Source organism: Rana temporaria, chromosome 11 (genome assembly GCF_905171775.1).
Source record: "Rana temporaria chromosome 11, aRanTem1.1, whole genome shotgun sequence".
Taxonomy (NCBI): Eukaryota; Metazoa; Chordata; class Amphibia; order Anura; family Ranidae; genus Rana; species Rana temporaria.
Window position 1 is genome coordinate 40,812,772 of NC_053499.1, and position 13,106 is coordinate 40,825,877.

At 43.3% G+C, this 13,106-nt stretch overlaps 1 protein-coding gene across 1 annotated transcript; it reads left to right on the forward strand.

Moving 5' to 3' along the window:
• The first annotated feature begins 3 nt into the window (after positions 1–3).
• SDHAF2 (succinate dehydrogenase complex assembly factor 2) lies at positions 4–12,368 on the forward strand. The gene is made up of 4 exons (XM_040328406.1): positions 4–107; positions 6,587–6,780; positions 8,666–8,775; positions 11,693–12,368. Exons 1-4 carry the CDS (start codon positions 84–86, stop codon positions 11,821–11,823), a joined length of 459 nt encoding a protein of 152 aa, XP_040184340.1. The 5' UTR covers positions 4–83; the 3' UTR covers positions 11,824–12,368.
• The last annotated feature ends 738 nt before the right edge of the window (positions 12,369–13,106 follow it).

The following is a 13,106-nucleotide window of genomic DNA, read 5'->3' on the forward strand; positions in this document are numbered from 1 at the left end:
CCGCCCCGCTGAAGCCTGTACCCCCAAACTTCCGGTCACGAGAGCGGCGACGGGAAGTGACGTCAGGACGTGCGCCGCTCGAGATGTTGTCCCTGGTCAGATGCAGGGTGAGCCTGGTGATAGGGGAGGGATGGGCAAGGTGTAATGTAAGGGGGACTGCAATCACTACTTCATCTACAGGGGGGGGTCATGTGTGGGAAATCTGAACTTTTAGAGTGGATAAAACCCCTGTGACCTTCTATGACTGCTGGTGACCTATTGGGGGGGGTTTCTCTTCACTTCCTGTTCTAGTGACAAGGGGTCAGTGGGACAGGAAGTAGTGGGAAATCTCTAGAACAGCATTATAGAGGACAATAAAGTGTATGCCACGGTTATATTGTACAGGTAAGGTGGTCGGGCAGTCGTCTGTTGGTTTACATTTCTACACAGGCAGAGGTAATAAAGCAAAACTGAATCAAGGGGAAGTAAAGTCTAATATTTCTAATTGTATCTACAGGTACACCTATAATAAGTCTTACCTGTAAGTACTGTGAAATGTGTAAATGTGCACCGTTTAGGAGATATTTACTATATATGCAGCCGATGACGTAATTCGAGACTGCACTCTGAAGGGGCGGCTTACCGTGCCAGACCTAGAGAGCCGGAAACGGTGGCTCCTGTGTGCATGTGTGAGAGTGACGTCATCACGTCTCTTGCCACTCACATCACCGAAACCCGGAAGAAAACAGGGAAGATGTCAGCTGTGTGCGGGCGCCACTGGAGGGCTTTGATCTAAGGTAAGTATTTCATAATGAGGTCGTATGCAGTGCATTATGCCTTTTGTATTTCATTTTCTTTCTTTTTTTTTTCTATGGGATTACAACCACTTTAAAGCCCAACTCTGGGAAGGTGGAAAACAATCTGAAGGATAGTGAACTAGCCCTTTACTTGGAAAGTTTGGAGAACCCTGTCCTAGACCAGAGTACTCCCAACAAAAGGCCAGTGTACTGTCTGCCATACTAGGGGGGCCAGACTGTGCCCAGTTTACTGTCCTCCAGACTAGGGCGACCGGACTGTGCCCAGTTTACTGTCCTCCAGACTAGGGCGACCGGACTGTGCCCAGTTTACTGTCCTCCAGACTAGGGCGACCGGACTGTGCCCAGTTTACTGTCCTCCAGACTAGGGCGACCGGACTGTGCCCAGTTTACTGTCCTCCAGACTAGGGCGACCGGACTGTGCCCAGTTTACTGTCCTCCAGACTAGGGTGACCGGACTGTGCCCAGTGAACTGTCCTCCAGACTAGGGTGACCGGACTGTGCCCAGTGAACTGTCCTCCAGACTAGGGCGACAGGACTGTGCCCAGTTTACTGTCCTCCAGACTAGGGCGACCGGACTGTGCCCAGTTTACTGTCCTCCAGACTAGGGGGACCGGACTGTGGCCAGTGTACTGTCCTCCGGACTATGCCCAGTGTACTGTCCTCCAGACTAGGGAAACCGGACTGTGCCCAGTGTACTGTCAGCCATACTAGGGGGCCAGATTGTGCCCAGTGTAGGAGGAATAGTGCCCCATCATTGGTGCCAGTGGGAGGAACAGTGCCCCCCAAGGGCTGGATAACGGCAAGCAAAGGGCCACATCTGGCTGGCAAGTTTGGAGACCACTGCACTCTACCTAATATCTCTATTGGTTGCCCTACAAGGGATCATTTTAATGTTTCTCAGAGTTGGGCTTTAACTAGATAGTCCTCAATTGGGAGTAGGAGAGTTGCATACAAAACTTAACCTTATCACCCACTCAGTGTCCATTACTCCTCTCTGCCAGTCTGCGAGTAAAATTCTAAATAATAACAACGTGCAAACACATCCACAACTCTGCCTCAAGCTCTATTACCAATCTTGTCTCATTATATCACCCAAACCGTCCTCTCTGCTCCTCCAAAGACCTCCTGCCCTCTACTTGCTTTGTCTCCTCCTCCCACCCTTATTTCCTAGTCTTCTCCAGAGCCTCTCCCATGCTTTGGAACTCTCCACCCCAATCTGTCTGACTATCAGGGAAGACTATTCCGCCTCCACCTATCAACTGAACTGAATAAGAGTAATTCACACAGTGTTTAAGAAGTGTGTGAGTGATGCTCCATTTGTAGGATTCACTGTAACATCAGGAGTGAGAAGGTGTCCTGACCCTTTCCAGGTTCTGCAAGGACTGGCCTTGTATGTCCAGGATTTTCCTTGTCCAGAGTTGTAGAACAATACAGGAATGACTGCAAATATCCCATCTCTGTGGAGAGTGTAGATCCAAAGCTTAGTTTATATAGTTTAACCATTTGGTGACCACCCGCAATGTACTGCACAGCGCTGTATGCAAAGTGACATACCCATACGTCACTGTCTACTTCTGGGTTTAGTGCGTGCGCATCCCCTGCCTAGCACCCGCTGTGGTTGTACACATCAGGAGCCTGTCCGCAAGTTCCAGCCAATGATTTACTCCCAGCACCTCCTGATCGGCTGTGTACAATCACTGCCCAGAGCTCTGTGTTGGTAAACAACACAGGGCTCTGTACAGAGGGAGCGATCTGTCCGTTTCTCGTCCCTGCAAAGCTAAAATGAGAACCTAAGAGATCTAGTAGTAAAAGCAGCACATTTTAAACCAGGGGTCTTCAATCTATGGCCCTCTAGTTGTTCAGGAACTACAATTCCCATCATGCCTAGTCCTGTCTGTGAATGTCAGAGTTTTGCAATATATCATGGGATGTGTAGTTCCGCAACAGCTGGAGGGCCGTAGTTTGAGGATCCTTGCTTTACACACATTACACATAGTAAAGCCCACATTTAACCCCTTGATCAAACCAGATGTTAACCCCTTCCCAGCCAGTGTCAGTACAGTGACAGTGTATAGTTTTATCACTGATCATTGTCTTAATGGCATTGATGATGTGAATAGCAATTAGTCAGTTCCTCCCAGTGTCAAATTGCACTATTGGAGTCCCATTATAAGTCATTGCTCGTCGTCATTAGTATAAAAAAAAATCCAGTATATATACGACAGTTTGTATGTGCTATAACCAATCAATATACACTTATTGGGATCTTTTAAATCAAAAACCTTTAGCAGAATACATTTTGCCCGAAATTAAATTTTTTATTAATTGAATATGTTTTATAGTAGAAAATAAAAAATATTCCGATTTTTTTTTTTTTTTTTTTTTTTTTTTTCAAAATTTTTGAGCTTTTTTCGTTTGTATGGCGAAAATAAAAAACTTTGTGGTAATCAAATACCACCAAAAGAAAGTTCTATTTGTGTGAAAAAAAAATGATATAAATTTTGTTTGGGTACAGCGTTGCATGACAAATTAAAAGTGCGCAATTAACAGTTAATATAGCACAGTGGTGAATAGGAAAACATGTCTTGATCATGAAGGGGGAGAAACCTTCTGGAGCTGAGGTGGTTATCACTCGTGTCCAAGGCAGTGGAATTGCAAATTGTTGGGACCTGCATGGCGACTTTCCCTATATGGCACATTTTTTCTCAAATTACACCAGAAGATTGATTAGTTTTGGGCACCTTTATTGTCGGGGGTGCTCTGGATCCATTGATTTTGTGACCGTGGCACGATCTTCGATCCTGTCTGCTCCCCTCCCAGGGGAGATTTGGTGAGTTGGAGACCTCCAGTGCTTGGCGCACATGCTCAGTCCACCTAAAATAATTCCTTGAATTAAAGTGGAGTTCCACCCATAAATATAACATTACATCAGTAGTTTTAAAAAAATGTCATTAGTCCTTTAAGAAAAAAACTTTTTTTTTTAGATGCCTTCAAAGTGTTGTTGCTAGGCAGAATAGTTAATCTTCCCTCTTCCTGCACCTAGGTGCTTAATGCTTCCTAACCTACACCGCACAGACTCCTGGGAATGTAGTGGGTGTAACTTTCCAGGAGTCTGTGCACTCCCCAGTCTCGAAGAATCATGTGACTTGGACAGTACAGGTGCTGAAACCTGATTTGAAACCTATTACACTGCTTGTGCAGCACTGAGCATGTGCGAGATCTACAAGGCTGAAATCCAGGAAGTCATACAGTCTGGCTTCATGATGCCCACACTTAAGATGGCCCCAGTAAATTTCTATTTTATAAAGTGTCTAAATGCAGTAAAAACCTAACAAAACGGACCTTAGTTTACAGACTAACTTTACTAGAATACATTAAGCTTGTGTATTACAGGGGTATTTATATTTAAAAAGTGAAATTGTGGCCGGAACTCCGCTTTAAATGAAACATGATAAATTTGCCCAGACCCTTCTCATGAATCGCATGCAAGATACCAGTGATCAAATTTCTTCTAGGGATATGTAGAATACACAGAAGGGTGTGGGGTACGGATATATATATATATATATATATATATATATATATATTTATGTATTGTTTATACAATTCATACTTTTTGTAAATATATGATGGTCCATATAGTGGTGTATAGTGACCTTATTCAACTCCAGAGAACTTTATTATTTTTTTAATGTTGGCTTTAACTGATGAAAAACAAGTACAATATTTTATAATGTAAAGAATAACATTTTGTATTCAACATTCCACCTATCTGGTAGGAAACACTTAGCCGGAGCAAACATGTATTGATTTGACACAATAGTTTATATATTTTTTTGGGACTGGCGACACATATTTTGTACATTCTTGGCTAAAGAATAATTTGCATACTTCCTATATTGGATTCAGCAACTTTAAAGCAGAACAAATGTCTCCATACTTACTGGTACAGGGACGGCACATCGCTGGATTCAAGGTGAGTATAGTTCTGCTTTACCGTTACTACTACCACCTAGGGGACCGATTATTCTTCTATGTGATGGCATATGTATAGGTACTCTTTAATGAGACATCAGGGGTCTATTAGATCCTTGACGTCTCTCCTGCACTCCTGTGCAGCACAGATCATATGGTGCATTCAGGGGGTCTGTGGAAGCAATCTGCCTTCTGAAAGCCAACAGTTGGCTTTTGAGATTTCCATGCATTCTTCAGCTGCTAGAGTGTCTGGGACTGTGTAGTACCCTTTGCTGCTGCTAATATATGTTGTATGTTGGTGGCAGTAAAAGGGTTAAAAGACAAAATTGCAGCAAGCACTCACAGCAGGAAAGTGACTCTGTAAAGTGACTCAATGAGGAATAGTACCTCATGATTGGTGTCCAGTGAGAGGAATAGTGCCCTATCATTGGTGTCCAGTGGGAGGAATAGTGCCACATGAGCCAGACAAATCCAAGCAAAGGGCCCTATCCTGCCCGCGGGCCACTGGTCTAAAATGACAGCACATTAGTATCTTTCCGCTTCATTTTACCTTTTGATCCTGCCAGTGAAGCCCACCTCATGCAGCTTCCTTTTATCGGATAACAACGCTGCACTGCTCCTAAATTCAGTGTCACATCTAATCCTGTCCACTGCTTACTGGATTGTACTGCTTGTTCTCCTAAAACCCTCCTTCTGTGAGCTACAGTGTTTTGGATTCATAGAATCAGTTACGCATAGATAGCCCTTAGATCCGACAGGTGTAATTGTCTTACACCGTCGGATCTTAGGATGCAGTATCTCAGCCGCCGCTGGGTGGAGTTCGTGTCGTATTCCAGCGTCGGGTATGCAAATGAGGTTTTACGGCGATCCACGACGGTTTTTCGCGGTCGTTGCTAGTCTAGTTTCCCGTTGCAAAGTTAGTCGTCGTTTTACCTGCCCTAACTTTACACAGCCCATGTTAAAGTATGGCCGTCGTTCCCGCGTCGAATTTCAAAAAAAAAATTTCTTGCGTATGACGTCCGGGAATACGAAAGTACGCTACGCACGTCGCCGTTCGAAAAAATTACGTCACTTCGCGCAAAGCACGGCGGGAATTTCAAAACGGAGCATGCGCAGTAGGTCCGGCGCGGGAGCGCGCCTAATTGAAATGGCACACGCCCCTTTGAATTACGCGGGCTTACGCCGGAGGCCGCCGGCGTAAGTTTTCACGCAAGTGCTTGGTGAATCAGGCACTTGCGATGAAAAATTGCGGCGGTGTAACGCGATTGTAACGCGATTCTACGTGAATATGGCCCTATATGTGCACATAGAAGAAGAAAACACAGTGACATTTTGTTCAGCTAAATGAATCTTCTTGCTTGGACATATAGCCCTTCTTATAGTGAAGCATGAGTCATTATTTGCATATACATCACAGTTGTAGCTTTGTGTTGTCATTCATGGATTGGTGATCTCTTATCTACAATCTTCTGGTCAGATCTATCCAGTCTTTTGGACATCTCAGCAATCCTTGTTTTCCTTGATGTGACGGGTGTCTAGTCAGCATTTTGAGTAAGGAGATTTTAGCATGTATATGGTACATAAAAGAAATAGCCATTTAATTTGAGTGTTAAACAATCCATAACAACAGTACCTATACATGAGAATTTAACTCAGTCACAACATTTTTTATTTTTCTTTACTTTTTTGAGGTTTATCACATTTAGTGGATTTGGAGCACATTCAGACTTTTACACAGGAGCTTTTAGATATACTTTAATTCTGATATATATTTTAACTTTTTTTATGAACATTCTCTATGCTTTTTTTTGTAGAGTTCTCTTCTGTCTGCCTTCATCAGACGTCAAGGACCAAGGTTCCTGACAACAGGTGACACGGGAGGACGCGATTCAGAGATCCAACTGCCGGTTTGGAAGGAACGCACTGGAGAAACAACCGAGATTAAAAGAGCAAGACTTTTATATGAGAGTCGTAAGAGAGGCATGCTGGAGAACTGTATTCTGCTCAGGTATTTGTAGATAGTTTATGTGTTATGTTGATAATGCAGAAGCGTTATTCATAATTCACATTTGTCTACATCTGCAAAAAGCAAGCAAACTTCCATAGATTTTTGGCCTGTAAACTAATATACACTCAGGGAACTGGTTGCAGTATGCAGGTAGGTTCAGAAAATTACACACTGCAGACAAAAAGATGAGTGCACAGCAAAAAGTAATAGCAGTAGCAATATTTAGCATGCACATTGCTATATTTAGTAAAATTTGTTATCAGATTTGCTTTAAAGTAAACTTGTACTGGATCAACAATTCAGAGCTAAGCTAAATGGGAGATAATGGGCAGCATTATATTGTAATACTTGTCTGTTGTACAGTATTACTGTATACTTGATGGCACCTCCAGAACCACCCCCGGGTGCAATGTCAGGCTACTGCAAACTCTTCCTCCAGCTCTCTACAGAGCACCACACAGTTACGGCAATTTTAAATATGTCAGGGGGGGAGAACCCCGCACAATGTCATGGAGGGATTGGGGAGGTTGGGGCTCAGGTGGTGAGATGGGGGGTGCTTAGCAACATGTTACACCATAAATATGGATGTAAAATGTTGCTAAAAATTACCACTAAAAAAAATATAGCAAACAGAAAAAAAACCAGCATATAAGATGTGTCTAAAAAGTTTGGTAAACGGTACAGAAGATACAAACAAATTACCTTTATTAGTCTTCAAAATAATCTCCATCCTTCACAACACACTTTTGGCAACGTTCATAAAGCTTCTGGAAACTGTCAGCAAAGGTTTCTTTAGGAATCGATTTCAGAACCACCATTGCACATTCTTGGGTTGCCATCATGTCTGCAAAATGTGCATTTTTCATGACGCGCTTCAGGTGGGGAAACGGAAAGAAGTCTGCAGGCGCCAAATCAGGGGAGTATAGTGAATGCCACTTGGATTCCGGATGGAACTGGTAGCACCAGGTCTCATCCAGTGTGACAATGGTTCGCAGAAGGGATGGATCCTGGTGACACATGGTAATAAAATCTCCAGAGGTTTCCATCCGTTTTGCTTTCTGTTTGTCTGTCAGCTTGTGCAGCACAAACCAGGAACAGATCTTCCGCTTATCCAAATTTTCATGGATGGTGATGCGCACAGTGTCCTTGCTAATACCTTCGCCATTAATTGTCAGTCAGTCGCCAATCTCATGCCAGAATTTGTCGCACTCACTCCTGTCTGGGGTTCTGCTTGTCGATTGCACCCGAACGTGGCTCATCCTCAGTCGTTTCCTTCCTGTCGCAAAAGCATTTGAACCAGTTGTAAACACATTTTCTGCTCACGACTTCTGTCCCATACACTTACATCAACATTTCATGTGTCTAAATTTTTTCCCAATTTGAAGCAGAACTTGATGTTCACTCGTTGCTCCATTACACTGTGACCCTACCTCTCACATTGACTATGTTCACATTCGCACAGCGGGTTTACCCTGATGATCGCATGTGCTCAATGCTAGGTGGTGCTTCTCGACGTGTTTCTTGATAGCCATGTGCATGCGCCCCCCCCTGGCCTATGTTGGCGTTGAGATATAGGACCATTCACTGAACTTTTTAGACACACCTCGTTATTGAGATACTCATACACCTAATAAACTTGTACTGTAAGGCTGACGTGCTAATTTCAGTCATTTATAGCAGCTAATCTGATTACATTTTACTAAAGCAGATCTCTTAAAGATTAATTATAATTGGTTGCTATGAGTTACTGCCTGTTGTATTTTTTATGTTTGTCTTATTTGAGTAGGCATGTTTGTCCTGTAGAATTCTGGAGTCTGTTTTATTTACAAATGTCTCTCAATATTATAACAGACAGTTAATGTTTGGATTTTTTTTGTCTCTGCAGTCTTTTTGCCAAAAAGTATCTGGGCACCATGACAGACACTCAGCTGTCACAATACGATCGGATAATTAATGAGCCTAGCAATGACTGGGATATATACTACTGGGTCACAGGTATGAGTACAGCATTGAAGGGAAACTATCTTTTTTTTTATTTTTTTTTATGGCCAATATGTGTTTCAAATTTTGTTGAAGGATTTCCGAACGGATTGTGTATAAATAATAATATAATTTAATTTCAATTCATGTCATGTATTCACCCTTTAAGTAAACACAAAGGCCCCTCTGTATGGCTGTCTAAACAAGCACCAAATTCAGCTGCAATGTAATGCACAGCCTTATAAAATAAAAAAAACACAGTTCAGTGATAGTGCATATTTTTTAGCACTGATCACTTTATCAGTGTCACTGATCCCCAAAAAGTGTCAGAATGTCTGCTGCAATATCGCAGCCCCGCTATAAGTCGCTGATCACCGCCATTACTAGTAAAATCAATTACTGTATATACTCGAGTATAAGCCAACTTAATCAGCACATTTTTAATGCTGAAAAAGCCCCCCCCTCGGCTTATACTTTGAATATAACTGTTCGGCGGCCGTCCACTGTAACAAAGCCCGCCTCCTCCTCTTCCATGATAGACGCAACTCTGTGCTGGGAAACTGAATCAGTGTAACGTCTATCAAGGAGGAGGCGGGGCTTTGTTACAGTGGACCACCGCCGACTGCAGTTGCATGACACAGCGGGAGATCAAAGGTACGTGAGGCTGCAGATGGGGATTGTTAACCTTTTTTTCCCACTTACAGTAGCTTCTGCATTTGGCTCCCTAGGCTTAAACTCGAGTCAAAAAGTTTTTCCATTTTTTGGTGGTAAAATTAGGTGCCTCGGCTTATATTTGGGTCGGTTTATACTCCCATAGTTTGTAGACACTATAATGTTTGCGCACACCAATCAGTATACACTTATTGGGATTTTTTTACCAAAAACATGTAGCAGAATACATATTCCCTTCTTCAATTTATGTAAAAATTAGATTTTTTTTTCTATTTTTTGTATTGGATATATTTTATAGCAGAAAGTAAAAAATATTGGTGTTTTTTTTTTTTTTTTTTTAATTGTCGGCCTTGTTTTGTTTATGATCAAATATCACCAAAAGATAGCTCTATTTGTAGGAACAAATATGCCTGCTGTACCATGTACTTGTATGAAAAAGTATCCTGTTTTCTTTGTATTGCTTCTTTTTTGTGAAATCCCTGGTAATTCCTGACAGTCCCTCTGCTTTTCTATCAAACACTGACCACAAAAGGCATGAGAGCACAGCATGGTTAGCTCTCTAGCTGTGCTGGGAACGCATTCTGCTCTCCTTCAATGTCCTGACATGTCCCCCCTGCACAGCCATTCACTGGTAAGATCAGTGTGCTGCTGTTTCTCCTCCTTCATCCTCCTGAGCTCCTTATGCAGCTGTCAACAGAGGGAATATGATCACCTATAAAAAAGGGGAAAAAGGGTTGGGCTAGAACTAACTTTGCTTAAAACGGCACCCGCCCACCTTCTAACTTCTATACTAACTACCCTTCAAAAGGCCATGTGATCTCCTCAGTGGCGGGCTTCAGGGGAGAGAGCAGACAACGGATGGCATGCCTGGGCTGTGATGTCACCAATAGGCTTAATATGGGGCTCCCCATGATCAGCCCAGTGTCTGGCTTCAGAGGAGAGAATAGGGAGAGCTGACAATGGATGGAATGCCTGGGTGGTGATATCACTCACTATCGCTTACTATGGGGCATCCATTATCGGCTGTCCCTCCTCTCCCCTGAAGCCAGTCATTAGGAGTCATGATCACGTGACTGGACCAGAGCACCCCGAGAATAGGTAAGTATAAGCAGCTTTCTTTTACAGGGTAGTTAGTATAGGTATTAGAAGGTATATGGGAGAAGTTTTAAGCTTAGTTAGTTCCAGACAAGATTTCGCCTTTAAGTGCTGCAGTGCATATTTTTTTACCAGGGGGGACGAAGTTCAACTTTAACAACAACAGGAACAAACTAAAAGCAAGCATAGCCTAGAGTTCATACAGCGGTGGCCTCCATGTCTTTGAATGTCTTTATATTTTAAATATGACCACTCTAAGAGCCCTTTCACACTGGGGCAATGGGGGCGGTAGCGGTATAGCCCCGCTAGTTTCGGCGGTGCTTTGGCGCCGCTATTCAGGTGGGAGCGGAGCACCGCTGATGAATTGCTTTGCAGGCGCTTCGGCAGCGCTTCCCATGCGTTCCAATGGGTAGGGGGGTTTGCGAGCAAAACCGCCCCAAAGATGCTGCTTGGAGGACTTTCTAACGTCCTGCAAGCACACCGCCGCAGTGTGAAAAAGCACTCAGGCTTTCACACTGGGATTGCAGATGAGGCATTTATCAGGTACTATTTGTGAAAGGGGTCTTAGAGAGAAAGCTGATTGGCCTGTTTGAATCTTGATGGCAAGTTGCTATTTTTTCTGACAAAATGATGCTGTTGGTGGTGTTTGTTGAATGCATAGACATGCACACATAGATTCTGTGTTGCTCCTTCCACATGGGGCGTGCTCCATTGGCGTCCACCTGCTCAGTGGGGAATCTGCCCCTTGATCCCTGCTGAGCAGCTGGATGGCTGGTCCGTGTCTGCTCCACTTATGCAGAACGGACACAGCACGCTCTCCTCTATGGGCGATCAGATGTAAACGGACAGCCTATCTATTTACACTCGATTGCCATTAGATCTGATCCACCAGGCGGATGGGGAATGGATCTCCATTCGTCTGTTTTTGGTGGGCCGGATCGGATGTTGGCGGGTGTCACATTTCCATCAACTCCATAGAGGAGACTGGAGGGTCCGTCTGAAAAAATGACAGGCAGACCCAATCAGTCCAACTATGTGAAAGGGTCCTATTAGTTTGGGGGTCCTCCATATATTAGAAAAAAAGCTTGTGCATGTGCCATTTGATTTACAATTATTTCTATTTCCACCCTCAGAACTGTGATATATTTTTTTTTTATTATTACAGGAGCTCAAGAAACCCCCGAGGAGTTCAACAATGAGATCATGCATCTGCTTCAGGAATATGCCAAGAATCGGGAAATGGAGCAACGTCTCAGGCAGCCAGACCTGGATTATCTCTTCAAAGAGTCTCAGTGACTTACACTAAATTCTGTATCAGTTCTCACTGAACTGGCTGTCCCTATAAAGGACTGTCATCTGATACAAGCTCCTGTTGGTCATACATGAACAGACCTTTCAGCAGTTACAGCGCACAGTCTGAGTGTTCCATGCAGCTGCACAGTTCTGTTACCCAACAGAGAATATTCCCCATCTAACTATAAGCTCAAACAATGGACATTTTCCAGTATTTATAACATTACACCCAACATTAAAGAGGTAGTAAACCACAGCATTAAAAAAAAAAATCTATCTGCAAGGCAATTACATAATGTGCTAGTATGCATCACATACTAGCACATTATGACATACCTACTTTAGAAGGAAGCCCTCCAGCGGTGCGCTGTCACTGCTGACAGGGCTTCCATCTTCACCCGGTCTTCCTTCAGAGTTTGCAGGCTTTGGCACTTTGAACGGCTGAGCCGCGATAACGTCACTCCCACACATGTGCGCAGGAGTCACGGCCACGGCACAGCACTCTGAAGGAATGGCACGGGTGCCGATGACATCACAGGCTGCCAAAAGCATGAATATCTTCTAAACGGGACACGCTTCGGAGATATTTTTTTTATCTTCAGGTAAGCTTTATTATAAACGTGCCTGTAGGAAATATTCACAAAGCGTGCTTTACTACCGCTTAAGGCTGGGTTCACACTGGTGTGATCAAAGACATCGCATTTGATTCGCACTGCATGGCTGTGCACATCACATGTGATGTCTGTGCGATGCAAATTCAGCCATACAAACTGTATGGCTGAAATCGCATTTACACACAAAATGGTGCAGGACCCTTTTTTTGGTTGTTCACACCCATGTGATTTGATTCCTGTCTTATTTCACAGTTTGCACTGCGGTCTGTGAACCGATTTGGGGGTGTCATTAACTACTTAACCCCCGGACCATATTGCTGCCCAAAGACCAGAGTACTTTTTGCGATTCGGGACTGCGTCGCTTTAACAGACAATTGCGTGGTCGTGCGACGTGGCTCCCAAACAAAATTGGCGTCCTTTTTTTTCCCACAAATAGAGCTTTCTTTTGGTGGTATTTGATCACCTCTGCGGTTTTTAGTTTTTGTGCTATAAACAAAAATAGAGAGACAATTTTGAAAAAAAAAGAATATTTTTTACATTTTGCTGTAATAAATATCCCCCAAAAATATATAAAAAAAACATTTTTTTTCCTCAGTTTAGGCCGATACGTTTTCTTCTACATATTTTTCGTTAAAAAAAATCGCAATAAGCGTTTATTGATTGGTTTGCGCA